General features: G+C 42.5%; 1 protein-coding gene across 2 annotated transcripts; it reads left to right on the forward strand.

Moving 5' to 3' along the window:
- Window positions 1-10741: 10741 nt before the first annotated feature.
- Window positions 10742-17674, forward strand: LOC122122353 (olfactory receptor 13A1-like). Of its 2 annotated transcripts, none has more exons than XM_042696510.1 (2): window positions 10742-10755; window positions 16753-17674. In XM_042696510.1, exons 1-2 carry the CDS (start codon window positions 10742-10744, stop codon window positions 17672-17674), a joined length of 936 nt encoding a protein of 311 aa, XP_042552444.1. The 2 variants fall into 2 exon arrangements, with proteins under 2 accessions (XP_042552444.1, XP_042552443.1); XM_042696509.1 differs by lacking the exon at window positions 10742-10755 and adding an exon at window positions 11178-11194.
- Window positions 17675-17900: the final 226 nt, after the last annotated feature.

A 17900-nucleotide genomic window follows, 5' to 3' on the forward strand; every position in this document is an offset into this window, starting at 1 on the left:
TTCCAGCATCCATCGGACTCATGAGTGGAAATTGACTGTAGCCTCTGTACACACCATGTAGGAACATCTGATTGACACTTTGGTTGGTGAAAAGTCTGACTCATTCCAGAAGCATCTCCTGTAGGCATTTGGAAAGGCAGGGTAGCAAAAATGCCAGCGTTAGTATGGCAGTTAGAGGGCCAAGGAATGGCATGAACCAGGAAGCAATGGGTCCTAGCAGGGCTGAAGTCCTGAAGCCATTTTCTCATCCTCCCTCAGAGAGTCTAATGGAGTTAGCAATTTTTTCTTAGGGTTTGAATACTTTGCTTTACCTCACCTGATTGTTTAATGTAATAGCAGCATTGTTCACAAAAAACCAACAGGTGCCTCCCTTTTCAGTCATGAAGAGATCTAGGGCCCTTCAGGTTTGTAAGGTTATCTTAGCCAGAGAGGAGGAGATCTGTTATTGGAGCAGGCCAATGGTGGTGGCAGAAGTCTCAAGGGATTGTTACTTCCTTCTCAAGCTGTTGAAATTGATGGGCTAGCTTTAAACTGTGGCGTAGTTCCCCTCCAGAGAGGGCCACAAAGGCGTCTGTGATGCCAAAGCTTATGCCCACCAGGATGGAAAGAAGTATAGTTCATGTTTGTCTGTTGGCAGAGATATCTGTAGAGCAAATTCTACATATAAGGTGAGTTGAGGTGATAGGGTGACCAGCAAACAAGGTCCTACAACTGATGAGTTTATACAGGAGTATAAGATTTGTCCACCCAAGAAATATCTTCCCAGAGGGCTGGTCAGTGAGGAAGTAGAATTTGCAGTTATATTATGTGAGCAGGAAAGATTTTGTGGCTGGCTGTGACCAGTCATCATCCAACATGGGTGAGTAAAACCTCCTGAATGTACAGGAAAGCTATTGCTATTTCATGTGGAGTTAGAATGCAGAAATTAAAGTTGGCTGTGGTGTTGGGTAAAAGAACTGCTGCAATAGGAGGATTTGTTAACAGGCTACATATAAAGAAGTTTTGGTGGTATAGTCATTTACTATTTTGATGTAAAACATCAAGGGATAGGTTAATGATCTAGATCCAGGTCAGTGGGGTTCTTTTGAGCTGTCTCTAGGTCTCCTAAACAATATCTACCACATCCATGGTGGAAGTGGGAGTTTGTATGTAGGCCATTATAATTGTTAGTAGGCCATGGGGGTCCCCATAGTGTCTATAGCCCAACCCCCAGTGAACGGTAATACATGCCTCTACACCCTGTTGCCATGAGAGTCCTCTGAGTCTTCAATTTTAAAGGAAAGTAAGGGGGGTAATGTTGTCCTGTTCTCCTTCTTCTGCGGCTGGATCTTAAGGCCATATTCAGCAGCAGTATAATAATTACAGCTCCAGATAGTGTATCTCTTCCAATAGTCATCTATGCAGGAAGGAGAATTACCTTTTCTCTTTTTGTCAGTCATGGGGCTTGAACACTGGGCCTGGGTACTGTCTCTCAGCTCTTCAGCTAAAGGCTAAAGCTCTACCACTTGAGCCACAGTGTCACTTCAGGTTTTCTGGTGGTTTTTTGGAGGTAAGAGTCTCACGGATTTTGCTGCCCAGGCTGGCTTTGAACCTCGATCCTCATATCTCAGCCTCCTGAGTAGCTAGGATTACAGGCGTGAGCCACCAGCACCTGGCAGGAAGGGGAATTATCTTTTGTCAAGCATAAGTAAAAGGGGATGGTGCAAAACTCCAATGAATTCAAGACCCAGTGATGATAATTTTGTCTGCATATTTCAGCAAAATTAAAATTTAAAATCACTGATGATTTGTAGCCTGGAATCTGGCAAGAGGTAAAATTGCGAAGCTCATAGATATTTTGTCCTGAGGGCATTGTCCAAACTCGATACTGCCACATATACTGCACCCTAGGTTGGTTGCCAGCAGCCAGGCCAGTGAGAAGGAGGAGAATTAGGAGAAATAGAAGCATAATTAAAAGAAGGTATGTGAGAGGAGCAAAAGATAAGTAAAAAGGTAAATTTCAGAGGGTGTAAATTCTAAAGGCTCCTTGTAGGTGTAGGTCCTGTGCTATATCCAGCAGGTGGGAGGGGTCAATGGGTGTCTGAAAGGAGAGTAATTCCCTCCACAACTACATATAGGAAGGAATAAAACTGAGCCAGAAAGGAATCTGTCAGGTTAAGGTCTGTTAGATTGGCCAACAGAGACAGGGAGGAGATTGCTAGAAAAGAGGTGGGAGTACTCATCTATAGGTGGAGAGGAAGATAGCTGAGCCAAATTTGGCCATCCAAAAAGCAGAGTAGGGCATTGAGAAATTACTAAAAAAAAGAGTGGGAAAGGGGATGGCCTGAAAGGAGCATAAAAGAGGCTGAGTTTGTAGGCATATGTAAGGTTTTCCCTCCATCCCGACTATGGAGGTTGAGGCAGCCTGGGTGGGTCCCCAATACTGGGTAAGTACTGAAAGGCTAGCCCCAATATTGATAAAGAAGGAGACTGGCCTACCTGCCACTGTCTCAGTTACCCTAAGCACTCCCGTGTTGATGGCTGTCAGGTGTCAGAGTCCAGGGCTGCATCAATTTTCTGCTGTCAGTCCTAGGAGGTCAGTTCCGGAGTAGGAGCTATGGAGGGCCCATTACCTCGCAGGGTGGTGGGACAGTCCATTACCCAGTGCCCTTTTTGGTGACATTTAGGACATGGTCTCAGTGGTGGTCAAGGGCTGTGGCAGGCTCATGCCCAGTGGTCAGTCTGGCCACATTTGAAGCAGAGAACTAGAGGCTCATTGAGGAAGGGACCCTTATTGGACAGGTTGGTGGAAGGCCTGGGCCAGCATCTTGCATTTAGCTTTTTGGGCCCTATTATACACCTCTAAAACTTCCACTTGGGGGTAAGGTGTACCCTATCCAGCTTTTAAAGTTTGGCCTTAAGGTCTGAGGCACATTGGAGAGAAAAACAAACAAACAAACAATTCATTAGCAATTATTGGCCGTCCCAGGTACTCCGAATCCAGATGGGTGCACTGGAGGAGCGTCTGAGTAAGCACTCAAGGAAAGCCGAGGGGTTTTCATGTTTATCCTGAAGGATATGAATGAACTTATCATAATTAATGGCCCCGTGGCTGGCCTTGTGCAGGCTAGAAATAAGGCAGGTGATAAAACGGTCTTTCGGGGCTATAGCTGGTGCAGACTTACAGTCCCCACGGCGGTCTCTTTCTGGGATGGCTTCAGCCCCTAATGGCTGGGCTTGATCAGTCAACACACCTCCTCCACATAATCCCGAGCACCCTCCCATATCCCTCATCGCTGCTCAGGAAGAGGGCAATCGCTAGTACTGAACGGACATCATGATAGGTGAGGCTGTAAGAGTGACAAAGATAACAGAACTCCTTAACAAAGGCTGTTGGGTTGGAAGTATAGGATCCCAAACATTGTTGTATTTGGGAGAGATCTCTTAGAGGGAAGGGGACATGGACCCTCATGATCCTTTCAGCTCCCACCACCTCTCTGAGAGGAAGGATAGGGGCTGGATTCCGAGTTCCCACAATCGTATTTGAGCAAGTGACCAGAGGGCTGGGAGGGGGGAAGAAGGATAGAGAGAGGAAGAAATGCCTTGGAGGGAGGGGGAGCCAAAGGAATAGGAGCGGGGGCGAGGAGGGGGGGGGAGGACGAGGGAGGTGAAAGGGTGGCTAGGTGAGGGAGGGTGAGGTGGGTTAGAGGGTTGGGGGAAGGCTGTAAGGGCGGGTCAGAGGTCGAAGGTCGGAGCTTCTAGAAAGGTACGGTTTGGTAGCTAACAGAACTTGTGCGGGGAATAGGAAGAGCGTGGAGAGGGTTGAGAGCGAAGACGCAGAAAAGCTTGGATGAACTTGACTTCGCCCCATTTTCCTGTGCGCCCGCAATAGTGGTAGAAATCCTGAGAAATGGCGGAGTCACAGGAGAATCCAGGTGGACTGTGTTGGAGTCATGCTTGATTGCAGAGAAAAACAAAGCGCTGGCTTCCAATTAGGAAGCAGGCACCGGAGAGGAGAGTCTCCGGGATCCTAGACTGGGAGTGTCGGTGGTGACCGAGGCGACCTCGGATGGACTAGACGGGCACCCCTCCACCGTATCGTCCTGGTGAGAGAGAGAAAGGAGACAGCGGGCAGGCTCCTCTCCAGACAGGACCCTGTGTCCTCGGGCCGGTAGGACTCCAAGAGCCCGGTACTGGGGCTTCAACTTGAAGAAGAACTGCAAGCTGCTGGAAAGAAAGAAACGTCACCCCAGGGACCCCAGGTCCACTTACCCCCATGCAGACGAAGGAAGGCAGACCGAAGGATGGGGAAGCGCTGGGGGGAGAGGAGATCCTGTGGTGGCTGTATCAGTCCACAGGGATCCGGGACCCTGAGCCATGACGGTCCCCAGGGGGCGCAGGGGCCCCCAGGATCAAGTCCCCGGGTGGGGGGGAGGGGCTTCGCTAGAGGGGAAGAGCAAAACTCACCGAGGGAGCCCAGATCTGAGTCAGTCACCAAGGTTATAGATCCTGACCACACAACACCCAAGGGGGAAGTAAGGTTTAATGCCAGACAGACGGACAGGCTGCCTCCAAGGGGGATGGAGAACACAGCTGGCAGTAAGTTAGGGGAGTAGTTATGGGAGGGGGCCCAACAAGAATGAGGAAGTCAGGGACCGCAGTCAGTGGTAAATGTCGGGAGACTTATGGTAAGGTGGGTTGATGTTCGTGGTCAGGTCAGGTCAGGGCCATCTTAGACACAGACAGTCAAGTGGAACTTAAGCCACCGGAATGTTGACGGTCACAGGATGGCCTCCCCCGGCCAACAACAGGGTTATACAAATCGAGTGGAAACATACTCTCTTGTTAATATTTAATAGTATACCACAGACCTACTAATGAGCTTAGAAACTGCTTAGTGTATCTTGCTTAATTTCTCATTTTGAGTTGACTATCACTCTGACAATACTTCTGTCTAGAAAGCCTGTTGTCGCTTTTGTCTCCAGTAAGATTTGTATCCCCAGGAAAGGCAGAATTGCAATATTTTCCCAAACAGATTGAGTTGGTGTTGTTTATTCCTGGTTGTCAAAATATTTGTGTTGTTTTGAGATTCTGAATTGTTGAATCCATGGCATTTGGGAAAGCGTGATACAGTCTCAGTTTCCTAAAAGGGACTGGCATGTGCACATGGAGGAGGCAGACCACCAGGTCCAACTGCACTGACTGTGGCTGTGATGACTTCGTTCTATGCTTCTTGTAGGTTTTTTTCTGTAGTGCACATGGTAAATAAGGGATATTTGATTAACCCTGTATTTAGTCCCTACCACTTGAGGAATAAGGGGATGTTTCCTGAGATAAAAAGGAAAAGGAAAAGAAAACAACACTGAAAGGCCTCTGTCTACATGATGTGAATGTTTCACTCTGTCTTAGGGGTTCCCTCAAAGGACACTTTTTTGCTAGTTTATACAGAAGGTAAAAGTAGAGCTTGTTATTTAATTTAGAATAAATGAGTAGACAGGTTCTTCATATATCTGCTTTATCTGTGTCATGAATACATGGATTTTGGGTAAGTATTGGTGCATTGTGAATGATGTGGCCCTCACCTGTAGATCGTCATGGCCCAGGTCTGTTCTCTCTGATAGAATGTGGACCCATAAATACTACCTTGAGGCCTTCAGTGGTCTGGAAGACTTTTCATTACACTACCACCAATGTCTCACTGTGTGTACTGATAGATTTCCTTCCTGTCAGGAAGAGTGTTTGTTCTGTTTTTGTCTTACTTCCTTGGAAATTTTGCATTTTGGACATTTTAAAATGTATTTGAAGAAATAAGTATGATTTACATACTATGAAGACTTGAAGAGTGCATTTTCACATATGCAGAATCTCATCCTCAATAAGTGAATGACAGTACCATTCTGATGGATGTGTAGAATTCCTTTGTGTATACATACCACGTTTTGTTTATCCATTTATCCACTGAGGGCATCTGGGTTGATTCCATAACTTGGTTATGGTAAACAATGCTGCAGTTAACATGGTTGGTGGGTTTAGTGCAGCCTGGTTTGTGGTCATTTGGATAAATGCACAGCAGTTGGATTTCTGGGTCATAGGAAGCTGTATCGTTAGCCTTTTGAGGAACCTCCATACCTATTTTCAGAGTTGTTGAACAAGTACATTCCCAACAGCAATATAATAGAGTTCCCCTTTGGCCAAATCCCTACCAGCATGGAGTATTGTTCATTTCTTGTTAATGGCCATTCTAATTGGGATGAGGCAGAATCTCAATGTTGTTTTGATTTGTATCTTTTGGGGGGGTCTGGTTGTGGGGCCTGAACTCTGGGCCTGGGCTCTGTCCCTCAGCTCTTCAGCTTCAGCTTAAGGCTAGCGCGCTATCACTTAAGCCACAGCACCACTTCCGGCTTTTTTCTTTTTGTTTATGTGCTGCTGAGGAATCGAACCCAGGGCCTCATGCATGCAAGGCAAGTGCTCTACCACTGAGCCACCTTCCCAGCCCCTGATTTGTATTTCTTTTATGGGCAGAGATGTTGAACATTTCTTCATGTATCTATTGACCAGTCTTACCTCTTCTTCTGAGAAGTCTCTATGTCTTTAGTCCATTTATTAATTGGGTTGCTATGTGTTTGAGAGTCTATTTGTGGGAGGTTAACTTTTTGAGTGTATTTTAGATATGAGGCTCTTGTCTGAAACATAGGTGGTAAAAATCGCTCATTCTGTGGGCTTTCTATTTATCTTGTTAGCTATGACCTTTGCCATGCAGAAACTCTTTAGTTTGATGCAATCCCATTTATCCAATCAGCTGAGATGCCCCTCAGTGGATGAATGGATCAAACAAATGTGGTATATATACACAATGGAATTCTACTCGTCCATCAGAAAGAATGATATTGCATCATTTGTAAGGAAATGGAAAGACTTAGAAAAAAATAACATTAAGTGACGTAAGCCAGATCCAAAAAAAAAAAAAAAACAAAAAAAACCAAAAAACATAGGTTGCATGGTTCCCCTCATTTGTATAATGTGCCTATAAATCTACAAGCAAACATACTGGATGGTGAAAGAAAAAAATACACAGGACATGATAAATTATACAGGTCTCTAGGCATTCACATAGAGTGAGACCAAAGTAGGACACTCTTAGGAGAGGCTCACACAAGTGTGATAGCGTGTGCACCTGACCGTATAAAATAATATTTATCAAAGTGAACTCGAAGAAATGGAAGAAAGAGTTTTTTTCCTTGTTGTTGTTGTTGTTTTCTTTTCTTCTTGTCTTATTTATCTGTGTTTGGGAGGGGAAGGGAGGCCCAGAAGTGGAGGGACAAATGCAGCAGTCGTTCTCACTAGACTCTATGTGGAAAGTGAGCTATACAACCTGTGGGTGGTGATAGGAGTGAAAAACTGGGCGAGGAAAGAGGTGACCTTGTTCAAAAAGAAACATTATTCACCTGACTTATGTAACTGCAACCCCTGTGTACATTACTTTTACAATAACAATAAATAAATTAAAAATTGTATGCAGGGGAGATTATGCTGCTACACACTAATAAGATTATTAGCAATAATAATTAATGCCAAATGGTTACTGTTATGAAGTAGTAGTGATACCAAAATCCTTATTGTCAAACTCCTTTAGGAGAAAAATATGTAATTATCTTATTAAATATACAGAGTTTTGAAGTATTTTGATGAAATTTTAAAAAATCACTCAGCTTTTAAAAAGTTGCCTATTCTTTTTATGTTTTTTATTGTAAAAATACTGTACAGAGGGGTTACAGTTACATGAGTACATTTCCTATCCAGCATTGTTACCTCCTCATTTGTTTTTCCCCTACCATTCCTTCCTTCCCCAACTCCTCCCTCTCCCCCATGCTGAAGTTGTAAAGTTCTTTTTCAACATAGTGTCTTGTACATCTCATTGTTACAATGAGTCAAGCTATATCCTTATTTCAGCATTTTGTTATTTCCCTTTCCTTCCCCAAATTAGAAAAATGTATATACAAGATGTAGGCACCAACATCAAATACAGTGAAAACAGGGGTTATACCATGGGGGAAGAACATACAACAGAAACAAAAATATCACATAGCACATTTTAAATACTTTAAAAACAATAGAAAGCAAGAAAAAACCACCTGTGTCCTTATCTTGGGGCTCATTTCGCTTAACATCATCTTATATGGTCATATTTACATAGCTTTTGAGCTTTTCTGCTTGTCCTGACATATACTAGTTATTGCAAATAAGGGAACCCATGGGACCTGTTTCTTTGGGCCTGGCTTACTTCACTTAATATAATTTTCCCCCAAATCTTTCCATTTCCTAACAAATGGGGCGATGTCATTCTTTCTGATGGAGGCATAGAATTCCATTTTATAAATATACCACATTTTCTTGATCCATTCATCTACTGAGGAGCATCTGGGTTGGTTCCATATCTTAGTTATGGTGAATAAAAAAGATGCCTATTCCTATACACAAGAAATGTGTGACTAACAAGATGCTGTTTTGATTATAGTTTCCATGAGACACTGCTATAGAACTGCCTCTTTCCCCAACTGCCTCTATTATACAATTTAATTGCAAAAAGTTGAATGGTACTTAATATCCAAATACCAGAAAAATTCATTTCTAAACTATCATAATCTTTATGTTTAACATTACTCTGGAATTAAAACTAAAAAGATCTAATAATATATAAAAGGTACTGAAGCATCTTTTTAAATAGCAAAATATTTTCTTAATCATTTCAAAAAAGGCAAATGTTAAAAGCATTGTTTAGGAGTGGTAGCAGCTGCAGATATTATACGTTTTATGCATGTGTATATATATGAGTGTGAAAGACCCTAGTCCCCTAGGATACTTTCGTCAACGGGAGGGCGCCCCAGAAAACTCAGACTCCAGGCTGGGAGATGCAATAAGTAAGAGGAGTTTATTTGACGTTTGCGCAAACGGACTCTCTGTCCCGAGCAGACAGGGAGCCCCGAGCAGCGGTTACAGGCACTTTTTTTTTTTTTTGTCGGTCGTGGGGCTTGAACTCTGGGCCTGGGCGCTGTCCCTCAGCTCTTCAGCTCAAGGCAAGCGCTCTACCACTTGAGCTACAGCGCCACTTCCGGTTTTCCGGTGGTTTATTGGAGATAGGAGTCTCATGGTCTCTCCTGCCCGGGCTGGCTTTGAACCTCGATCCTCAGATCTCAGCCTCCTGAGTAGCTAGGATTACAGGCGTGAGCCACCAGCGCCCGGCTACAGGCACTTTTAAAAGCAAAAACCACAAGATTAACGCATAACACAAAGCATCCCATGATTGGTCCATTTAAAGGTCACCATATACACCAATAATCACTTTGCCACGCGGGAAATTTTGTAACACCCTTTGTAAAATGATTGGCGCGGGGGACTCAAGGGGGGTGGTTACTTTGGACAATAAGGGTTAAGGTAGTTCACATAGTTACAGACTTGTGATTGGTTGACATTTGGCCCAGTTTGTGGTCTGGCCAGGTGGTCATTGTCAAGGTTTGTCCCAGGGATGGCTTAATTAATTTGTAACTGAAGAACATGTGCTATCTATAACCGCTGTCCTTGTCCTGGGTGGGCTGATATCCGGACATCTGGGCCGGCCAATACTTGAGTTACTGCCAATTTTATCTCCCAGGCCAAAGGGGGTCTGAATGCAAGCATATTTATAGAAGCAAAGTCAGCAGTTAGCAAGTTAATAATGGTAATGGTGAAGTGAGGTTCCTAATTTTTAACTCTTCAAGTGTATATTAAAATAAATACTTGAGAGATATTGAAAAAAAGAATGATGGAAAAATAAAGTAGGACTGTGTGGGAATAAAGACCAGCAATGGAAAGGGCAGAGCAGCAGATGGGTAAATAGAGTGAATGAGATTAAAATATTGCATATGTGTGTGGAAACACAGTGATGAAACCTGTTAGCTATGTTTTCACAAAAGGGAAAATAGAAATGAGAAAGAATAATGGTAGTATATTCTTTGCATGAAATATGGAACTATCACAATGAAAACCTCTTTGTACAATTAATACACTAGAATTAAAACATAAAAAAGTGTATTCACAAGAAGAAATATGAAACTCAAGACTTGATTGATACTCTGAGAAATCTGATAATCATGATAAAGAAATGCTAGCACCTCTGCTGACAATGTAGAAGGAAAGGCACAGGGTGCTTCTCTAGGTGTGGGGTGCAGAGTCATAGATGCTGACAGTAAATATGCTTGGGTAAAGAGCTTTGGTTTGATTTGGAAGTGGAGAAAGACGACTCCAGATATTACCGAAGCACTGAAATCAACTGAGCCTTAGTTCCCTCTTAAGAATAATCACAGACACTGAAAGGTCCTGGGGTGCTCCTGTTCTCTGGATGCAGAACTCATTTTGGGGCAACGTGGCCTCTAGTTATGTAAGCCAATCTAATAAATACCATTTTATATCTGTATATATTCTATTGGCTCTGTTCCTCAGGAGGACCCTGATTTATACAATTGATTTCTTCCTTTCTTGCAGCTTTATAGAGGTATAATTACCATTGTGTGCAATCCATATATTCAAAGTATACAATTTAGTATATTTGCACAGTTTTAAGAATATCATCCTTTGAGAAGTCACTTTTACATCCCACAATCATACTTCTACCCAGGGAAAACATAAACGTACTTTTTGTCTACCTGTATTTGTCCATTCTGGATATCTCATATAACTGGTATCATATAACATGGGACCTTATGGCTGGCATCTTTCACTTAGCCTAATGTTCTCAAGGTTGTTTTATGTTACAACTTTAAACCTTCTTATTACTAAATAATATTTCACTTTATGCTTATTCTACATTGTGTTTTCCCACTTGAGCCTCAGCTGCATTTCTGACTTTTTGCTAGTTAGTTGGCAATAAGAGTCCCACAGACTTCCTTGCCTGGGATGCCTTCAAACCATGATCCTCAGAGCTAAGCCTCCTGAATAGCTACATTTATAGGATAACCAGCACCTGACCAGCACCATGCCAGCTGTGTTCCTAGGACCCTGTCATATAAATGTGATGTCAGGTATCATAGTAGCTCCAACATTGCTCTTTATTTTGTTTAGGATTGCTTTGTCTTTCCAGGGTCTTTTTTGCTTCCATAAGCATTTTAGGATAGATTTTTCTAATTCTGTGAAGAATACCATTGGAATGTTGATGATGGTTGATGATGATTGCACTGAATCTGTACGTTGATTTCAGTAATACTCATTTTCATATTAACTCTGTTGCTCTGTGATGAAGGGTGTCTTTCCACCATCAGTGGCTTTCTCAATTTCTCCTCCTCCTCCTCCCCCTTCTCCTCCTTCTCTTCCTTCTCCTTCTTCTTCTTTTCTTTTCTTCTCTTCTTCTTCTCTTTTTTCTTCTTCTGATCATAGATCTTGAACTCTAGGCCTTGGCACTGTCCCTGAGCTCTTCAGCTCAAGGTTAGCACTCTACCACTTGAGCCACAGTGCCACTTCTGATTTTCTGGTAGTTTATTTGAGATAAGAGTCTCACAGACTTTCCTGCCTGGGCTGGCTTTGAACCACGATCCTCAGATCTCAGCCTCCTGAGTAGCTTCTTCTGTTTGTTGACTTTTTAAAAATATAATTTTCACTATGGGGATCTTTAAATGCCTAATTGAATTTACTCCTGGTTTTATTAGAGAGTGGGATCAATTTCTTGGTCTTATTCCTGGTATGTTTGTGGTTGGTATTTATTTAAGAAAACTACTGATTTGCAATCTTACTATGTTTCCAAAATTGCTTATCACATCTACAACTTTTCTGATAGAGGCCTTACGGTTCCTTCAGGGTAGAACCCTATGCTCTGCAAATAGTGATAGTGTGACTTCTCCCATTCCCATGCATATACTTCTTTCTCTCACATTCTTCTTCTAAGACCTAAATCACTACATTGGTAAGCCTGAAGAAGTGTACAACCTCTCTTGTTTAGGGGAAGACCTTTAAGCTTTTCACTTTTGAGTCCCATATTGGTTGTAGGAGTTTCATACAAACACTTTTGTATACCAAGGATGAGTTTTCCACTACTTCTGGGGCTTACACCAGTATCCCCTGTTTGGACTTCAGCCTGAATTGGTCTTGGGGCCATCACCAAGGACAGGCAAGTCCCCTGTAGAGGGATGTAATTTAATTGCTCCTTCAGGGTCCACTTAGAGCAGCAGCTGTGAAATCCTCCCAAGGGCCTGGCACAGAGAAGGACAACTCTGGCTAAAGATGAGTTAAGAATTCCTTTCATGATTGGTTTAAATAGTGGACAAAATCCTTCATTTGTCTAGATGGATGATGACATAGATTCTACTCCCATTGCTCTGGTGTTTCCAACCTTAGCTGTGGTTGACAGAGAGAACAAGACCATACGTACATGTGGTAGCTCCAAAAAAGGGAAATTTTTCCAAGGTAAATATGAAGATTCTGAAGATGATTGATTCCATTGGGTGATACATGAAATGAGAAAAAGCTGCTCAAAACTCTATGTACTAGATTTACATCTACTAGATGTCCCCAAAATGGTTAAGTTTTGTTAACCTGGAGCCAGTAAATTAGAATTCTTCTTCCTAGGTATTATTACTGTTTGTTAAGTAAATGAAATCATAGAACAAATGTTGTACCCAAATGAGCTGAGAGGTGTTTTGTAGCATATTCCAACCATAAAAATAGTCATAATAATTCTTAGTTGATACTTATGTTTGTTTGCTGCTCTTGAACACTGAGTATAATTGAGAAAGACAATTGAGAAATTATACAGCAGAGAATTCTGGACTGGAATTCCTAAGCTGTCTACACTGTAGCTTTCTCACATATATTCTATGTGTCTAAGGTAAGTCAAAAATTAATTTTGATATTCCAATAAAAAAGCTTGAAAAAATTAATGATCACATCTCTCACTTTGAAAGATGAATATTAGATATTTTGACATACCTTGATGTTTAGGTTTCTGTTCTTCAAATATGTTTACAGTAGAAACAAGAAATATATAAAATAGAAAGGTGTTGGATTGAGAATATAGAGTCTGAAAATTCTGAACACCTTAAAATTTATTAAATTAGGGGCTGGGAAGGTGGCTCAGTGGTAGAACGCTTGCCTTGCATGCCTGAGGCCCTGGGTTCGATTCCTCAGCACCACATAAGCAAAATGAAAAAAGCTGGAAGTGGCGCTGTGGCTCAAGTGGTAGAGCTCTAGCCTTGAGCTGAAGAGCTGAGGGACAGCGCCCAGGCCCAGAGTTCAGGCCCCACAACCGGACCCCCCAAAAAATTATTAAATTAATTAAAAATTAAGTGTTAAAGTGACTCACTATTAATTTAGTAACATAAAGCAAGAATAATATTCCATTTGTGAAACTGTGAACAAGAAATTCAACTAATGTAAAGTTGTTAAAATTGACTTAGTTCACATGTAAAATCTTCCTCTATTTTTTAGGAAAAACTCAATGATATAAATCAGAACCTTTTTACTGTCATTTTAAAATATTTTATGAAGTTGATGTATGGAGGGGCTACAGTTACACAAGTCAGATAATGAGTACATTTCTTTTTGGACAATGTTACCCCTTCCTTTAGATCCAAATTAAGGCAGAAACTCCTAATATCAGGGATTTTGATGGCACCTATTGCTGTGTTTCTAAAGTGATGGAAGGCATCCACCACGCACTATTTTGGTCCTGGAAGTGGACCTCAGGAGGGCTGAGAAGAGTTACACAGCCCGCACCTGGCCTGTGAGGGGCGCTGTGTTGTGACTGTAGCATGACTCTAAACTGGGTCATTGCTATCTGCAATCCTAGTTCTTTCCACTGTGTGCCTGGTAATTGTCCTGTGAGCTTGATGAGAATTAAAGCCAATGCCCAGCAAACCTCAGGGTAGAAAGGTCTTTGTTCCTCTCAGAAAAGAAATGACTGGCTGAGGTCTAGGGGAGGACTCATTGTTATGAAATTTACTTAGTGTCCAGATTCTGGATGGGATGAGGTCCCTGTCTACCTGCCCTGGAAATCACAGGAAGTATATCTTTATCTGAGGGTAATTTGTTCCCTGAATGCACTTAAGAATTGAAACTCATGGGAGCTCAGCATCTGTGCACCCCATTCAGTTCCAGAGGAGGTTTATTTGTTGATGCTGTCCTGACTCTAGAGCTGAGTTTAGAGAAAGACTGGGTGTGAGTTCCCTGGGTGGTAGATTCTCCTGGTGCCCAGTAAGGCTATTGGCAATCTCCTACTCTGTGAGTGTAAGGGGTGGGTGGCTTGTCTTCTCCAGGCCTGGCTGCTGCAGTGTGTCTCTGGTTGTCATGAACGTGTTGGGGAGGGGACCATCATGACTGGAGTCACTTCCCGTGGCAAATGTAGAAACCTTGTACTAGATATCAGCTGGGCAAAGCCACTGCTGTTCCTTTCCACCCAGAGTCAGCTTTACAGCCTAGATTTTCAGTCTGTCCTGGAAATTAACTGCAATTACCTCCCAGATTGTGGTAAACAAGCAAATAAAGGTGCAGTCATTTCTGCAGATCCCATCTCAACACTGAACGGAGCCAATAGTTGAGTCTTTTTATCACCAGGAAAAAAATCTTATGAGCTACAGCATATTTTGTGTACTTATTCACCAAATTATCTGAGCTGTCAGATCTCTTTCCCTGAGAGGGCAGATGGAAGCTGACTTCTCCATCATTGTGAAAGGATTGCACACTCATTGCCTCCTTTGCTCTGAATCCTAGTCATGTGGTGCCCTTCTGTGAAAGAAGAGCTGTACCCACATTACTTGAACAGAGGCTTGCACTTCTTGTGAAGTCTTTAATTTTTGCTGGCCAGTGCATTTTTGGTGTTTGGTCAAGAATGGAACTTTTCCTTCAAGACAAACATCTTCCCGATTTTATTTGAATGAAGGAGAAGCAAAAGTGGTAGGTTCCACAATGGTTTTACATTCAACAATATGGTGTGCAGTGCCTTGAAAATAAAATGCATACTAAGGATAACTGTTCTAGACTGTTCTTCAGCATCCTTTCAACAAGCCTCTTGGGATGCTTGCCACAAAGGTTATGCAGTCTCCAGAAGCACACATACCAACCTGGAGTCAGGTGGATCTCACCTGAGCAGGTAGTGAGGAGGGTTGGGCCTAGGAAAGAAATCTGTACAGAATCCTGAGAGACACAAAGTAGGGAGTTATCTTCCAAGGAAGGGACTGCTGAGCTATCTGGGTCATGAGAAGGGCACTCTTATCTGAGGGCTGGGAAGAACAGTGTCAGAAAGCCTAGGAGGGACTCATCCAGGAATCGACTGGGAGAGGTAGGTGTGGCTGGAGCTTTCATGTGGAGAGTTGAGGTGAGTGGGATGAAAGAGGCAGGAGAGGAGGAGGTTGCAGGAAAAGCAATAGGGAGAATTTCTTTTGTTCTGCTCTGGGGATTCTTGGAAGGATTGTTCAAAGGAGACCTACATGGTACAGCTGTCTTCCAGAAAGGTCACTTGAGAGAGATCTCAGAGAGCACCTCAGCAATGAAGCAAATGAAAACCAATCTTTATCTCCTTCCTCATGCTCATCTCAATTATCAGTCATTCTTCTGAAGATACATCTACCAATCGGTTTTTCCTTTAAGTTTAAATGAAGTTTTGCTGTGAATATTATATTTGTGTTTTTCATTATATTTGAAAAATGTTCAGGAATCCAGATACTGGTGGCTCATATGAGGAATCCTAGCTACTCAAGAGGCCAAAATTCCATGATCCTTGCTCAAATCCTAGACAGGAAAATGTGGAAACTTTTAAAATTTTCAGTTTATTACCAAAAAAAGCCATACATGTAGCTGTGGCTCAAAGCAGTACTTGAGGAAAAAAATAGATCAGAGACAGCCAAGCCCTGAGTTCAAACTCAATGACTGACAAAAAAAGTCAGAAAAATGCTTCAAAAGCACATGACAGTATTATGTCAATACATCATAACAAATAAAAAAATAACTTTAAGATATATGTTTCTGCACTTTTAGTTCTAAATAATGGTGCTCTGAGACTTTTAAGTTGATTAAATGATTTCCCTACCACAAATTTCCAAAAAAGAAATTGTTTTCTCAACTGGCAAACATACTTTAATAGGACCCATATCTACACATCACTGAAAATTCTAGTCAACATCTTTTGTTTTTCATTTTGTAACATCATGGAAGTTAATGATTGGGCATTTTCTGTAAGTTCTATTTTTTTCTTGCTAAATGATACTTTCAACAAGCCTGTAGAAGCACACATATCAACCTGGAGTCAGGTGGATCTCACCTGAGCAGCTTGTATAGACCTGGAACCTTGTATATATTGCTCAGAGATTTTTTTTGCTTATGTCATATTCATGTGTTTGTGCTTTTTCTCTCTCTCTCTCCCCCCTTGTTCTCCAATGCATCTTTCATTCCTAGCTGGCACTCTACCAAAAGGAGCCACATCTCCAGTCATGAATTTTTCTGGAGGCATTACTAGGAGATAGAGTCTCCCAGACTTGTCTGTAGGGACTAGCTTTGAACTTCAGTCCTCAGATCACAGTCTCTTGAGTATCTTGAATTACAGGCAAGAACCATAGATGACTATTCCATGTGCTTGTCTTAATCAAGTCCAATGTAAGTGTACAGTACTATTGATGTTGTGTTGTTATATATGAATAAAGTATACCAGTCAATCTTAGCCCATCTTCCATCTCTTATCCTAGCCTTGAAGTCACATGAAGCTGTGAGTAGAGATTCTCCTGGTAGTTCCTGAAATCCCTCTCAACCCAGGACCATGAGGAACCACACAGCAGTAACAGAGTTCATCCTACAGGGATTCTCGGAGCACCCTGAATACCACATCTTCTTGTTCTGCTGTTTGCTATCTCTCTACTGTGTGGCCCTCACAGGCAATGTCCTCATCATCGTGGCCATCACCTTCAACCCTGGCCTACACACGCCCATGTACTTCTTCCTGTTCAATTTGGCCACGATGGACATCATCTGCACCTCAGCCATCATGCCCAAGACATTGGAAGGGCTGATGATAGAGAAGAGCTCCATCTCCTTTGGAGGCTGCATGGCCCAGCTTTATTTTTTTTCATGGGCTTTATCTTCAGAGCTGCTGCTGCTCACAGTCATGGCCTATGACCCCTATGCAGCCATCTGCCACCCCTTGCATTACAGCACCATGATGAGCAAGGCCTTCTGCAGCATGCTTGCTGCTGGAGTGTGGGTGATCTGTGCCTTCAACTCAGCCATCAACACAGGACTGACAATGCGATTGAACTTCTGTGGACCCAATGTCATTACTCATTTCTTCTGTGAAATCCCTCCTCTGCTCCGTCTCTCCTGTAGCTCCACTTATGTGAACAATGTCATGATCACCCTGGCTGATGCTTTTTATGGTGGGTTTGACTTCCTGATGATCACTGTGTCCTATGGCTTCATCATCTCCAGCATTCTGAAGATGCGATCTTCAGAGGGGAAGCAGAAAGCCTTCTCCACCTGCTCCTCCCACCTCATCGTGGTGTGCATGTACTGCACCGCTGTGTTCTATGCCTACATAAGTCCCGTGTCTGGCTACAGTGCAGAGAAGGGCAAGTTAGTTGGAGTGCTGTACACCATTGTGAGCCCCACCCTCAACCCCCTCATCTACACTTTGAGGAACAAGGAAGTCAAAGCCGCCCTCAGGAAGGTTTTCCTCTTTTTCAGAAATTAATCTGTCGTGAGTTGGGTGTGAATGTTGATAGGGATGACATTGATCTGGATGCATTGTATTCATAAACTTCTTTGTTGAATGGAAATTCCCCTGTATACCCTCTTAATGATAATAAAATATTAACAAAATGAATTGACATGTCTTTCCAGAACGTCTTCTTTTGGGAAACTCCATTTTTAGTTGGGATTGACCTTCCTGATTAATGTCATGAAATTTTCTGTGCTAA

The sequence above is a fragment of the Dipodomys spectabilis genome, unplaced genomic scaffold, assembly GCF_019054845.1.
Source record: "Dipodomys spectabilis isolate Male_0828 unplaced genomic scaffold, ASM1905484v1 ptg000207l, whole genome shotgun sequence".
NCBI lineage: Eukaryota > Metazoa > Chordata > Mammalia > Rodentia > Heteromyidae > Dipodomys > Dipodomys spectabilis.